Raw genomic sequence first — 14,100 nt, forward strand, 5'->3', positions numbered from 1 at the left:
TGTCATTATCAGACCATCATAAAGAAATATTTTATCTCTTTGCTCATTGCAAAAACTTGTAAAGACCTTTCCTCTCACCCCCAATTTTCCTTCTATCTTCTATATCAATTTTTTTCCTTTTTATTAGGTCATTCCCATCAGCACATAAAACTGTGCTGTTATTCTGGCCTTTAAAAGAAAAATAGCTCCTTTTTCTTTATTCCTCCCTTAAACCTCTCCAGTCAGGTTTTTTGTACCCATGAACTCCAACAAAACCACTCTTGTCATGATCACCAATGAGAGGAGATTAAAGAGGGTGGTGGACTGAGTGGAAGCTACACTGATACTCTCCTGGGATCAAACTGGAATTACAACTAAAATATAGAAAACCCATCCTGAATAATCAACTGCAACTGAAGATGAGCTGGAGAGCACCCTCATAACCAAGGAGGAAAAGTGGAGACCACACAGAGACGAGTAGGAAGCACGGAGCCGAGAGGGCTGGCTGGGCTCCCACAGGCAGCAGCTGAAGGTCCTGGAGGGATATCTCAGCTGTGGGGGGTTCCCACTGAGGACTCTGGGGCCTAAACCCCAGGCTGGGCTTCCCAGCCAAGAGCACCAGAACTGAGAAAGGTGCCCACATAACATGTAGCTGTGAAAAGCAGCAGGGTTTTCTGTCTGCCAGGGAGAGACAGCTGGAAATGCAGGCACCCACTTAAAAAGCCAACACACAGAGTTTCATGCGAAGCCACTCACCTTGGGCTCCAGCAGAGGGAGGGCAGAGTGTACTAGAGCTGTGTGAGGAGAATCTAGGGGTGTGGGCTCTGAAGGTAGAGCTCAGAGGGCACCCCTCTGGGCTCCTGTGCCGAGTCATCCCCCCATACTGCAGAGGACATCTTTCTCAGGCAGACAATTTGCTGCTTTTGCCTGAGGGGGAAGCAATTGCCCCACCCTGCTAGAAAACCTCTCAGCCCACCTAGAGGCGTTTCTATAACCTGAGGCTCGTTAAGAGACTGATAACAACCAGCCTCCCCACCCTGTGGAGTTTCTACAGCCTGAGGCTCATTAAGAGAATCAGATTAATCAACCTGCAGGCAGAGGCAGACCTCAGAGTACTTTGAATCTTTGCCTAATCTGCTTCTGGATCTGGGCCTTGGAAAAGCAGACTTTGGTGTGCATTTTGGTCCTGTCCAAATGCACTCAGCCCCATTAGAGGAGACCTCAAGCCGAGGGTTGTTGAGAGCGCCAAATGGGGTACTCAGGGTCAGTCACAAAATGTGTCTGACATCGGCCTGCACCAGAGACCCTCCAAAAGACTGAGAGTCCTAGTAGATCTACCTAATACATAGAAACAAACCCAAACAGGCAGCCAAAATGGGGAGACAAAAAAACAAGCCCCAAATGAAAGAACAAGAGAAGTCCCCAGAAAAAGAGCTAAATGAAATGGAGATAAGCAATCTATCAGATACAGAGTTCAGAATTCTGATTGTAAGGATGCTCAACAGCATGAAAAAAGATATGGAAACTATGAAGGAAATGAAGAATGGCATAGCAGAAATAAAGAATACATTGGAAGGAATAAACAGCAGATTAGAGGAAGCTGAGGATCGGATCAGCAAATTAGAAGACAGGGTAGAAAAAAAATCACTCAATCAGAGATCCAAAAAGAAAAAACAATTAAAAACAGGAGGACAGTTTAAGGGAGCTGTGGGACAACATGAAATGTAATAGTATTTGCATTATAGGAGTGCCAGAGGAGGTTGAAAGTAAGCAAGGGTTAGAGAACCTGTTTGAAGAAATAATGGCAGAAAACTTTTAACGTGGTGAAGGAAAAAGTCACACAGGTTCAGGAGGCACAGAGAGTCCTAAGCAAGAAGAATCCAAAGAGGCCCATGCCCAGACACATCATAATTAAAATGCCAAAAATTCAAGACAAAGAGAGAATATTAAAGGCAGCTAGAGAAAAGCAATCTGTGACCTACAAAGGAGCGCCCATAAGGCTGTCAGATGACTCCTCATCAGAAACTCTACAAGCCAGAAGGGAATGGCATGAAGTGTTCATGGTAATACAAAACAAGGATCTGAAACGAAGACTACTCTATCCAGCAAGGCTATCATTCAAATATGATGGTGAAATAAAGAGTTTCCCAGACAAAAAAAAAAAAAAGGCTAAAGGAGTTTATCACCACCAAACCAGCATTGCAGGAAATGGTAAAGGGACTGCTATAATAATAATAAGAAAGAACGAGAGAGAGAAACATAGGCATAAAGAATTAAAATGGCAAAAAATAAGGACCTATCAATAATAACCTTAAGGACTTTAAGGGAGAGATCAACAGCAATACAGTCAGTTGTGGACTTTAACACCCCACTTTCTTCACTGGATACATCTTCCAGGCAAAAAGTCAACACAGAAATAGTGACTCTAAATGGCACACTAGATCAGATGGATTTAATTGATATTTACAGAACATTTCACCCCAAAGATGCAGAGTATACATTCCTCTCAAGTGCACATGGGTCATTCTCAAAGATAGACCACATGTTATGGCACAAAACAAGTCTCTACAAGTTCAATAAGACTGAAATCATATCAAGCATCTCAGATCACAATGGCATGAAATTAGAAATCAATGACAGTAAAAACATTCAAACACATGGAGGCTAAATAACATGTTATTAAACAATGAATGGGTTACCAATAGGATCAAGAAAGAAATAAAAAACTTCCTGGAAACAAATGAAAATGAACACACAACAACCCCAAATCTGTGGGACACAGCAAAGATGTCCTGAGAGGGAAGTTCATAGCACTACAGGCCTACCTCAAAAAGCAAGAAAATTTTTTAGTAAACTATCTAACCCTACAACTTAAAGAATTAGAAAGCTCCCCTATGAAGCTGTCCTGACCAGGGCTTCTGTTTGCTGGGAGTTTTTTTGTTACTGCTTCGATTTCATCAGTTGTTATTGGCCTATTCAGGTTTTCTGATTCTTCCTGATTCAGTTTTACATGGTCCCACTCATATGTGGAATCTAATAAACAAAATAGACTGAGGAACAAAATAGATCCAGAGACAAAGAAGCATGGAACAGACTGATGGATCTCAGAGGGAAGGCAAAGGTGGGGGTGTGGGTGGTGAAAGATTAATCAAAGAACTTATGTGCATATATGCATAACCCATGAACACAGACAATAGTGTGGTGAAGGCCTGGGGGGTGAGGGGTGGATGCAGGGTGGAGGGATCAGTGGGGAACAAAAGGGAAATATCAGTAATGCTTTCAACAATAAAGATAAATTTAAAAAAAAAATCACCACTGACCTTCACATTGCAAAACCCCAGTCAGTTGCCGGTCCTCCTCTTGAACATCAGCAGCATTTGGCACTGTTGGTCACTACCTCCTCCAGGAAACGCGCTCCTTACTTGGCCTCCTGGACACCACACTCTCTCAGGTTCCTCCCTGCACTCTCTGCTCCTCTTCAATCTCCTTTGCTCCTCTTACCTGAAGAGGTTTCTCCTTTCTCCAGGGACGTAGATCGACATCTCCAGCCCAGCTCTCTCCTGAAATCCAGGACCATATATGTCCCTATTTGCCTTATAGACACACCATCCCCAAAACTAAAATCTTGGTCTTTCCTACCCTCAAATCTCCACTCACAGACTCAGTTCATGGAAGTTCCATCTTCCCAGTTGCTCAGGAAAAAATCTTTAGGGTCCATCCATGACTCTTCTTGTTCTCTCATAACCTACAACCAATCCTTTCGATCATTGGTATGCCCAGAATATGGCCTCTTCTCTCCACTTCCTCTCTGGTCCAAGCCACCACCATATTTCACTTGTATTATTACAACTGAGCTCCTTGCTTTCATCGTCCCCTCACTTCCAGTCTATTCTCTTCACAGAAGCCAGAATGATCCTTTTAAAGTACACCCGATCGTATCATTCCTCTGCTCCAACCCTTCTGAGGCTCCGCATCACACTTGGCCAAAATCCATACCATGACCTAAAAGGCTCCTCAGACTGGTGCTCTGCTCCCTGCATCACTCACTCTGTTCCAGGCACACTGGAGCTCAAACATTTTAGGGATACCCTCACATTAGGGCCTTTGAACTGGCTAGTCCTTCTGTCTGAAATGCCCTTCCCTCACATATCAGATACCCCCTATTAAACATTCGGTCTTTGAGAACCCACCCCTCTTCTCTGGCCAATTATTCTTATCTTGCTACAGTCTTCTTATTTTCCCATAGCATTTATCACCTATGAAAGTAATTTACATATTTACTCCGTTCGTTGTTTGTTATTTACCTCTTCCCACTAGCATGTAAGTTCCATCAGAAAACAACTTTTTAATCTGATTTGTTCACCACAATATTCCCAGTACCTGGTAAATGCTCAATGAACATCTGTTGCAGAAATTATTAAATCCATGGAAAACTGTACTTCCAGCCATTTCCCCAGACCTATACTATACATTTAAAAATCATATAAACAATTGGTTTTTAGTAATGATTCTAAAAAGACTTGAAGAGCAAGTGTGATATGGCCTTCAGATTTAGACTGGGACTTGAATCCCTGCTCCATCATTTAACCTACCACCTCTGTGACTTTGGGCCTGAGACTGTTTCCATTTAAGAACAATGGGAATCGTGACACCCGCCACTCTGATTAGTGAAAGGGTTGAATGGATTAGGTGTGCACAATTTCTTAGTACAGCGTCTAAATAATAGTTGTTCATTAAATGTTAGAAGATCCATCTCCCTTTTCTCCTTCCTCCTTGATTACCTAGGAAGAGTTACTTTCTGTAGCTGTGGAAGGTTGAGCAGGGTTAGAAAAGGATTTCACTTTATATGCCCACCAGTCTGTGACAGACGCTCCTGGAGCACAAGTTTGAGAAGGATTCAGAGGCCTTGTCTGGATTCAGCGGCCTTGTCTGGATTCAGCTGGAACACGCACCATGGTGACATTTACCCTGGCAACATAGGGGAGATTGGGGGCATCTGAACAGAATCTACCACCCTGGACTTAATGGCTTAGCCTACCGCCTCATAGAAGAGCTTCTGCTCCTCAAAACGCTCCTTTGATTCTTCTAGCATAACTGTGAGAGGAGCTGTATTACACCAGCATCGATTGTAGCATTATTTGTGAGGTTAAGGAAAGGCTTAAGGAATGAGTGTCCCTGGTGGCAATGACTCACTCCCCCAGGGGAGGGGCAGCTCCTTTCCGGGCTAGTCCTAGGACAGTATGTTAAGTTTTAGCAGCGCCCAGTGGGAGATTTAGGTCAGAGCTCCTACAACTAGCAGCCCCTCCTGCCTCACACCATACCCACCACGACTAGAGGCCTGACTCTGGAATGGGGGTGACTCGTGATGACGTGCTGAGCATCCCAAATCCTAGAAACCACAGGACATTCCTACGACAGAGTTAAAGCAGTCTCCTAAGCAGAGGTTAATCCAGCATCAGAGTGTCTGAGCCAATTGCATTATTTCCCTGTGTAGCTTTGAGTTTCAAATATAAAAGAAAGAAAAAGCAGAGGAGGAAAGTCTAGGCTCTTTTTTCTTAAGTCACACTAAAACCGGAAGCAATCGGAGGAGTCAGAATTGTATGCAAAAACGTTCTGTTGGCATTTGGCAAAATTCATGTGAGCCAAGAAATTAAGATCTCTTAGAAATAGCAGGAAATACCGCCCAACAAAACTTCACCATGTACTGGTGAGTTTGTGTAAACTTGGTGCTTGAGGTAAACCAAATAATTAATGGCTATGAAACCACTACCCAGTCATTTCACATGGCCCGGGATCCTAAAGTGTAGGCATCGGGTAAAGACTATTTTAGCAAATGGTCTTCATACCACTTCTAAATTCATACCTATAAACCTCTGGCATTAAAGTATATTCTTTACCATTCAACTGGGACAAGTAATCACAATTCTTTAAACTCATGAACCTACAAGGATAACACTGAATTGTCTCTTTTTTGTAAGATTCTGTTATTCTGCTTCACGTCTATCTTTTAATATTTAAAAAGATTTATTCTCACATGGATAAAGTAATCCATATAATGAACAGGCTATTAAAATTTTAACTTTCCTGCCATTTTTACTAGAATGTCTCAGAAATCCTTCCCTATAAATATTCAGTAGGGTGGGGGAACAAGTAAGAATGATGAAGCACATTTGAGAAATATAGCCCATGTTCTCAACAGCCTTGGCCCATCTTTGCATACTGTCTAATCCGGCAAATGTACCAGTCCTTTGAGTCAGAGGTAAAAGGCCGTTTGCGTCAAGTCTCCCAAATGTCTCTTAAGCTGCAGTCCACGTAGCAATCAGCATACACTTAAATATCTGTGTCTGATGGCCCAAGGTTTAGGTTATACATGGACATAGCAAAATTTCACCCTATCCGGTTTCTCAGTTTTTTCTTAGACCAGGTGTTCAGTGGGCTGGGGAATATTTGTAATGTAGGACTACAGGCTGGGCCCACAGTTTGAGAACTCTGTATTTAAACGGTGTACTTACCCCAGGCCACATTCACTGCCTGATCTCAGAGACAATATCAAAGGCAGAACTCCCTCAATGGTCTGCCAAATTTGTATCATCACATTGTGCTCAAAGGGGCCTTGTTCACTTCAGTGTGGAGTTCTGACTATCAGTCACTCCTTCACCTGCACAGATTTATCTGCCGCTTTCCCACTTGAGCCTATTTTCTAGAAGAAAAACATAAGTTTTCAAATTGCAATTTCATTACCACATATTCCAGATGTTTCAGGTAGACTAGATGAAAATACAATTCTATAGATCACATGCAGTAATGGGTGCTTTCAAATGCTTCAGAAGGGCACTAAGCATAAGCAATTCAACTTTTGCACTGCTAACTCAACCTTGACTAAATGAGCCCTGGCTTTCTAAACCACCTCTGACCCCTGGACAGAGCCCTACAAACTCTCTCTGGTTTGGAGTCAGGATGGAGCCATCCTGGAACTTGGGTGCTGCTAGCCCAGCAACTGAGAGAGCTGTGGTCCCAATTTGAATACCTGAGATGGGGTCAGATTGAGCTTGCAGCCTGTGTAACACTTTATAGCACTAATTTAGGAAAAGGTATCCATCTACACAGAGGTAAACCTGTGGGCACAGTGCTTGACAAGTGGGCAACCAAGTCCAGAAGGAAGCTCTAAGAACCAATGCCACCTCACTACATTGATTTCTTCCTCTGTCACAGTGATGATCATCAATGTTCTCAAAATCCCAGAATGAAGGTAACAAAAATACACAATGTAGATACATAAGCAAGACATACATGTGTTATTCTATATCATTGAGCATTGGGAGCTGTTTGTTACAGCAACATGACCTAGTAGATACACCGTAACCTGACTTAAACACCAATCCTTCATAGGAAAGATTTTGGGACATTAAGCATCATGGCAAATGTAACCATAATCCAAAAGAGAAGAAACCTGAGGCTGTTTCTATTACACGGTAGCATACATATGTGGATATATAGAAAGATTTCCCTCCCACCCTCTCCACACACACACACACACACACAAAAAGAAAGAAACCTCCTCAAATCAATTAGATAATCTGAATACTTAAAAATCAGTGCTCCAGCCCAGCTTGTGTGGCCCAACTGCTGAGGACCAACCTATGATCCAGGAGATTGCAGTTCGATTCCTAGTCAGGACATGTGCCTGGGTTGTGGGCTCCATCCCCAGAAGGGGGCGTGCAGGAGGCAGCCAATCAATGAATCTCTCTTGTCATTGATGTTTCTGTCTCTCCCTCCCTCTCCCTTCCTCTCTCTCTGAAATCATTTATATATATGTGTGTGTGTGTGTGTGTGTGTGTGTGTATATATATATATATACATATATATATATATATATATATAAAAAATCAGTGCTCCAAAATCTCAAAGAAACACACAATTTCTCCATCAAAAAAGGACTTGACCCATTTGTCAAAATCATTTGCAGAGTTCCACTTCCTTTCTAAGACCAAGCACATTAATCAAGCGCAGAGCTTCAAAGGGGCTTCGTTTTGAGGGATCCAACAGACAAATAAATTAGCTGCCAGTGACTCCTTTGTAATTGAAGGGAGCCAGCTGATTCCCTGGATGGGGCTAAATCCAAAAGGGAACCGTCCCAGTCAACGCAGCATTTGGGGGCCTAAAACAAAACCGTGACAGCATCCCACACACTCGTTTCCAAGAGAAAGGGTGAGCCAAGCACATGTGTGTTTAGTCACTACTAGGAGGACGCAAATGCCCCGCGTCTGATTGATTTCTTATGTGCTACGGCCGTAAAAATGTTTGTGCCTGGAAGACACCTTTGTTTCAGCCAGCGTTGTGCTCCACCGTGGCAACTTATAAACCTGCTCGCACACAGTACACCTATGATCTGCGTTTCCCTTTGAACAGTGTAACTCTGGGAAGTTTTGTGTGTGTTTGTTTAATTGCGGGGAGGCATTGCTGAAGATTTCTCATTTAAGTCCGTGAAGAAGTGTCCATGTTTAATTTACAGAGCTTTTCACTGGTGACTCAGCGAGGGGTGAGGTCATTCGTTATCCTACACGGGCTGGTGGGGTTCTCCCCGCTCGCTTAACCCCCCCACTTCGTTTCCGTGGCGGACGGGCCTCCAGCGTCCACGCTTCCGTCGGCCTCCTCCCGCCGCCGCAGGCAAGCGGCCTCCCCGCGGTGGGCGCCACGGAGGCCTGACGGCTGGGGCCTGCGGGGGCGCCCCCACTGCAGGTGCTGGCAGCGTCCCCCAGGGGTGCGCGCACACACAGTTCCCCAGAAGTGCGCGCGCACACAGTTCCTCAGAAGTGCACACACACACACAGTTCCACAGAAGTGCGCGCACACACGCACACGCGCACACACACACACAGTCCCCCAGAAGTGCGCACACACACGCACACGCGCACACACACACACAGTCCCCCAGAAGTGCGCACACACACGCACACGCGCACACACACACAGTTCCCCAGAAGTGCGCGCGCACACAGTTCCTCAGAAGTGCACACACACACACAGTTCCACAGAAGTGCACACACACAGTACTCCAGAAGTGCGCGCGCGCACACACACACACAGTTCCCCAGAAGTGCGCGCACACACGCACACGCGCACACACACACACAGTCCCCCAGAAGTGCGCACACACACGCACACGCGCACACACACACACAGTCCCCCAGAAGTGCGCACACACACGCGCGCACACACACACAGTTCCCCAGAAGTGCGCACACACACGCACACGCGCACCCGCACACAGGCCCCATTGTTGCCGCCTCCGGGCCGCGGGCCCTAATATGGAAAGCAGCAGGAAACCCATGATTTCCTGACGCCCGCGGGCTGGAGGAAGCGGGGGAGCGCTGGAAAGCCCGGCTCTCCTCCATGTTAGATGTGGGGCGGGAATGCGCGGGCAGGCCCGCGCGGCGCGGAGGCAGTGAGGCGGCCGGCGGCGCCCGGCGGGGAATGAGGGTGTCTGAGCCCCGCCCGGCAGCGGCGCGGGGCCGGCGCGCGCAGTAGTCGTCCCGGGCGGGCCTCCCCGGCATGGCCAGCGAGGGGCCGCGCGCCCGCCGCCTCGCTCCAGCCCGCGGCGCCCCGGGCGCCCAGGCGGAGGCCAAGTGATGCGGAGCCCGGCGCCCGCCGCCCGCCGCCCCGCGGGCTCTGGGACCAGCGCGGGCTCTGGGACCGGCGCGCCCGCGGGGGCCGCGAGGATGCACTGCCAGGAGCGCGGCGACGGCGACGGCGACGGGAAGACGATGCTCAAGTGCGTGGTGGTGGGGGACGGCGCCGTGGGGAAGACCTGCCTGCTCATGAGCTACGCCAACGACGCCTTCCCCGAGGAGTACGTGCCCACCGTGTTCGACCACTACGCAGGTAGGCGCGGGGGGGCGCGCGGGCTGCGCGGGGGGGGGGGGAGGCGCTGCGGGGGGCGCCCGGCCTCCCGGGGCCCGGCTGAGGGCAGCGCAGCCCTGGGTGCGGGCCTGGCAGCCCCCAGGGCGCCCCGCAGGGCACACGACCGAGGGCTTTGCTGGAATTATTAGAGCAACTGGTTCATCCGTCTGTATTGTAACAGCCCCCCGCCCCCCCAAATCAAAGGAAGAATCCTGGAGAAATTCCCTGAAATGCGCCTTAGACCTTGGGGCCAGAGGTGTCACTCAACACGCGCCTAAGACGTGTCAACTTTTTATTCTGAATGTAGTGCAATTGCACCACGATCCTTCTTTTACCAAAAAAAAGATCCCCACTAAGCACACAACTGGCGAAAGACGTGTTTCGCCGCTTTCCCCATTCTCACCTCAGGCCATTCATAAGGGAAAACGCTGAGATCAACACGCATGGGGCTTTCCGTTCTCCGTAACAATTGCTGCTCTACTACTGCGCTTTGATTTTCCTGGGGTTGTGGGGGGCGGGGGGGGCTATTAAAAGAGTTTAAATATCTTGAAGGTAAAGAAACACTTTTAATTGATGGGTTTTAAAAAGTAAAAATAAAGAGAAAAATAAAATCGGAAGTGTTTGAAAGTATATGCCAAACGGACAAAATTGGGGATAAAATATGTTGAAGCCTGACAGTTAACATACTATAGTCACAACTTAATTCTTTCTGGTATATTTATTTTTAAGTGTTTTCCAAAGTTTAGCTTATCAGTGTGATATCTTTTCTAAATGTTTCCATTTTCCTCTTACTTTTTCTCTTAATTTCCAAAACAAATCTTACTCGATTTCTTAAAAGCAAGTTCATGAAATTCTTCAGAAGTTCACAATAGCCTCGATTTTATAACTTGTGTAACACAGTGATCAGCCTGGTGAGTTAGCAGAGATTCGAGGTTTTGTAAGAGGAAAATTTCCTTCACCTTGGCTCTGTGTCAGATGCGGCGGAGGGGAAGTGGCCCACAGGAAACCTGTGTGAGTGTTGGCTTTGTTATGTGGCCTTTTGAAATCCTCTGTCTGCGGGAAGTAGCTTCTTTTCCAGAGCTAAACAATCACCTAAGTCCCCTCCTCCTGCAGCTCCAAGATTGATGACAATATCACAGAGCAGGCGGGGAGAGAACCGTGGAGTCCATTTCCCAGCAGGCTTTCTGTATTTGTAGAAATTAAGAGCAAATTCCAATGCTGGTCCCCTGAAGCTTTTCTGAAAATGTAACGACTACGCCCAGGGAAGAGCATTTTAATGAGAACAGGATAAAGAGAAGAACAGGTAGGCTTTCACCTTGGGGGAAGAAAAAAAAAACAAATTATGAAACTATGGCATCTGTGACTTAAAGTTACTAACTAGGATAGTTGACTGTAAATGTTTTAATGAGGCTATTTATTCTCCACCCTCTTTCTGCCAGAAAAGGAAAACTGGCTGGTACCTAATTTCAAAAACATTTAGACCAAAGATGGACCCCAAAATCTACAGTGTCGTGTGAGAAACAGAATAAAACGATCTTCACAGATACGGTCAGCTTATAAACGAAAACATCCGAGCTCAGAGGCTGCACCACCACCAAGTTCCACGAAGGTCAATTGTCTTATAGCCCATGTGTACCTATGTGGTGGTGTTTGAGCGTCAGAGCATCTTAAAGGTTTGGGCTACTCCATGATTTTATTTCTCAAGAAATCACAGCCACTGCACCCGCCGCAATAATTTGCGCATAGTAGGCGTTGCCAAACATTGTTGCTCCGATTTACACTTTGTGCCTTTTTAGTATGCAGTCTTTTCATGTGCTTGCAATTAGGTTATAAAGGAAACGAAGACATGAGTCAATACGTCTAAGATAGTAATTTTCCGTCGATAGAGGGATCGCCTCCGTCACAAAGACGCTAGCTCCTTTTACCACCATCCCCTGAACATAAGAGCTACATTCTGACACTGTCATGTGAGAATCTACAACCAACGGTAAAAAAAACTAATGCTCTCTTCTCCATGTGGAGAAGTAACCAGTATCCAGTCGCTGGGTCCTACCAGACTACGCTGAAATGACAACCTGCCTGCAACTAGTTTACTGAGTCATTAGAAAATTATAGTTCAAGTCCAAGAGAGCCTGTCCCTTGAAAATGTTTCCCTAATAGATGCCCATCCCAGGAAGGTAGAAATATAATAGTAAGGACAGAAATGCAGCATGGCCCTCAAAATGGTAAGCTCTGAAGCCAGAGAGCCTGGTTCTAGTACTGGCTCTTCATTACTGTGTGGCCTTGAGCAAGTAATTTAACCTCTCTGTGCCTCAATTATCACAAATGGCATAAAAGGATTGTTTGTGAGGACCAAATAAATTAATACATGCAATCCTTAGAACAGTGCCTTGCAATGATAGGCTTTAGGTGCATCGTAGCTATTATTATTAAGAATAGGTTCTCTACACTTACGCACACTTATAAAAGGGAATTAAAGTCTCATTAAAAGATAAAAACTATAACAAGAAAAAATTTAACTCCAAGAGTAGCCTCCAAATGGAGTAGTGTGTGATGGAATGTGTGACTGTCCTTATAGTCATCATGTGTATTGATAATTGATAAATGTGTCCTTATAGTTATTATGAGTATTGATCATTGATAACCATGTCTACATGGAGTAATAATAGTGGGATATTCACTTGGGAGAGGAAATATTAGTTTTGCATGAGTGATTACAGAAAAATCAACAACCAACGAGAAAAAAGTGTTTTAAGTTTTGTCAATCTTAATCATTTTCCCTCTTCCCACGTATCAGAATCTGGAAGTACATCTCCTCCATGTAACTTTCCTTGACTCTCCAAGGGGAGCTCCTTGCTCCGTCTCCAACCCACCTCCAGAAACTTGTTGACATTTCTAGAACACAACTTCCACCACTGGGTAGCAACTTATCTGTTTCCTTATGTTCCCACTCTCTCTGTGCTGTGAGCTCCTGAGGAAAAGGGTCATGTCTTTCCAAATCAGTGTTCAGTTCTCAGTCCTCATCATACTTGGTCTCTTGGAGGCTTTTCTTATAGTTCGTTACTGCCCTCGAAACACTGTCTTTACTTGGTTTCAGAGACACCACAGTTCTCCTGGTTTTTATTCCCCTCGCTGGCAAATCTCTCTCCATCTCGATGCTGCCTTCTCCAGCTCTCCCAGCCGTGAGTGCTAGTCCCTGGCCCTCTTCTCTACTGACACTCGTGCCCTGGCTGATTATATCTTGTCTCAGAGCTTTAAATATTACTTACACCCTGATAACTCACAAATCTATACCTTCACCCCCAATAACCTCCTGAGACCCAGACTCATATGTCCAGCTGTCCATTTGGATATCCAATAGGCATCTCAAACTTAACCTGACCAAAACAGAATTTTTATTTCCCCCAATCTACTCCTCCCCTAGTCTTCCCCATAGAAGTACATGAACCCAGTTGCTCAGAACAAACAAACAAAAAATTGGTATTCTCCTTAAAGTCTTTCATTAACAATACCCCCTGCCCTCTCCATCCAAACCTGCCAATCAGCTCAACAGTCACAGTACATCTCAAACCTGACTACTTCTCCCCACTTCCATTGCCTTTGGGCTTACGGAGCCAGCGTCATGTCTCATCCAAACTACTGTAAACACCTCCAGATTCCCTGCTCCTAAGCTTCCCCCTGTCGTCACTTCTGCACATGGCTCGCAGGGGGACTGTCCACAGCCCCAAACCCTCCAATCCTGCCACGCTCAGACCCCATCATTTATCATGGTCTATAAGGCACACCGTGACTTCGTCCCTGTTATCTCTCCAAGCTCACCTCCTAACTCTGCTCTTAGTATTTCTGCTCTAGCCACACCAGCCATCTTGATATTCGCCAAACACACTCACCTCCTTCCACCCTTGAAGACTTTGTATTTGCTCTTCCTGCAGACTGACACTTTCTCCAGATCCTCCTCAGCTTCAGCTGACCTTGCTGTTTAACACATTCACCACATGCAGAGTCACTCTCTAGTCTCTTATCCTGCTAGGTCTTTCTTCATTACATTGAACACTACCTGGCATTATACTTACATTTATTTGCTTACCATTTTTATCCCACACTGATATGTAAATTCCATAAGGGCAAGGACTTTGTCTTGTTCGCTGCTCTATCCCCAACTTCTAAAACAGAGCCCAACACAGACCCTCGATAGAGAGTCATTGAATGAATGAATTAGTA

General features: G+C 45.8%; 1 protein-coding gene across 1 annotated transcript in view; it reads left to right on the plus strand.

Moving 5' to 3' along the window:
* The first annotated feature begins 9,468 nt into the window (after window positions 1–9,468).
* The window catches only part of RHOJ (ras homolog family member J), a 73,108-nt gene continuing 68,476 nt past the window's right edge, over window positions 9,469–14,100 (plus strand). The window contains exon 1 of the mRNA XM_081131808.1: window positions 9,469–9,861. Coding sequence (XP_080987934.1) covers window positions 9,609–9,861 — 253 coding nt within the window. The 5' untranslated portion in view covers window positions 9,469–9,608. The remainder of the gene's footprint in view (window positions 9,862–14,100) is intronic.

This window comes from Miniopterus schreibersii, assembly GCF_964146895.1.
Source record: "Miniopterus schreibersii genome assembly, chromosome: 1".
Classification (NCBI taxonomy): Eukaryota; Metazoa; Chordata; class Mammalia; order Chiroptera; family Miniopteridae; genus Miniopterus; species Miniopterus schreibersii.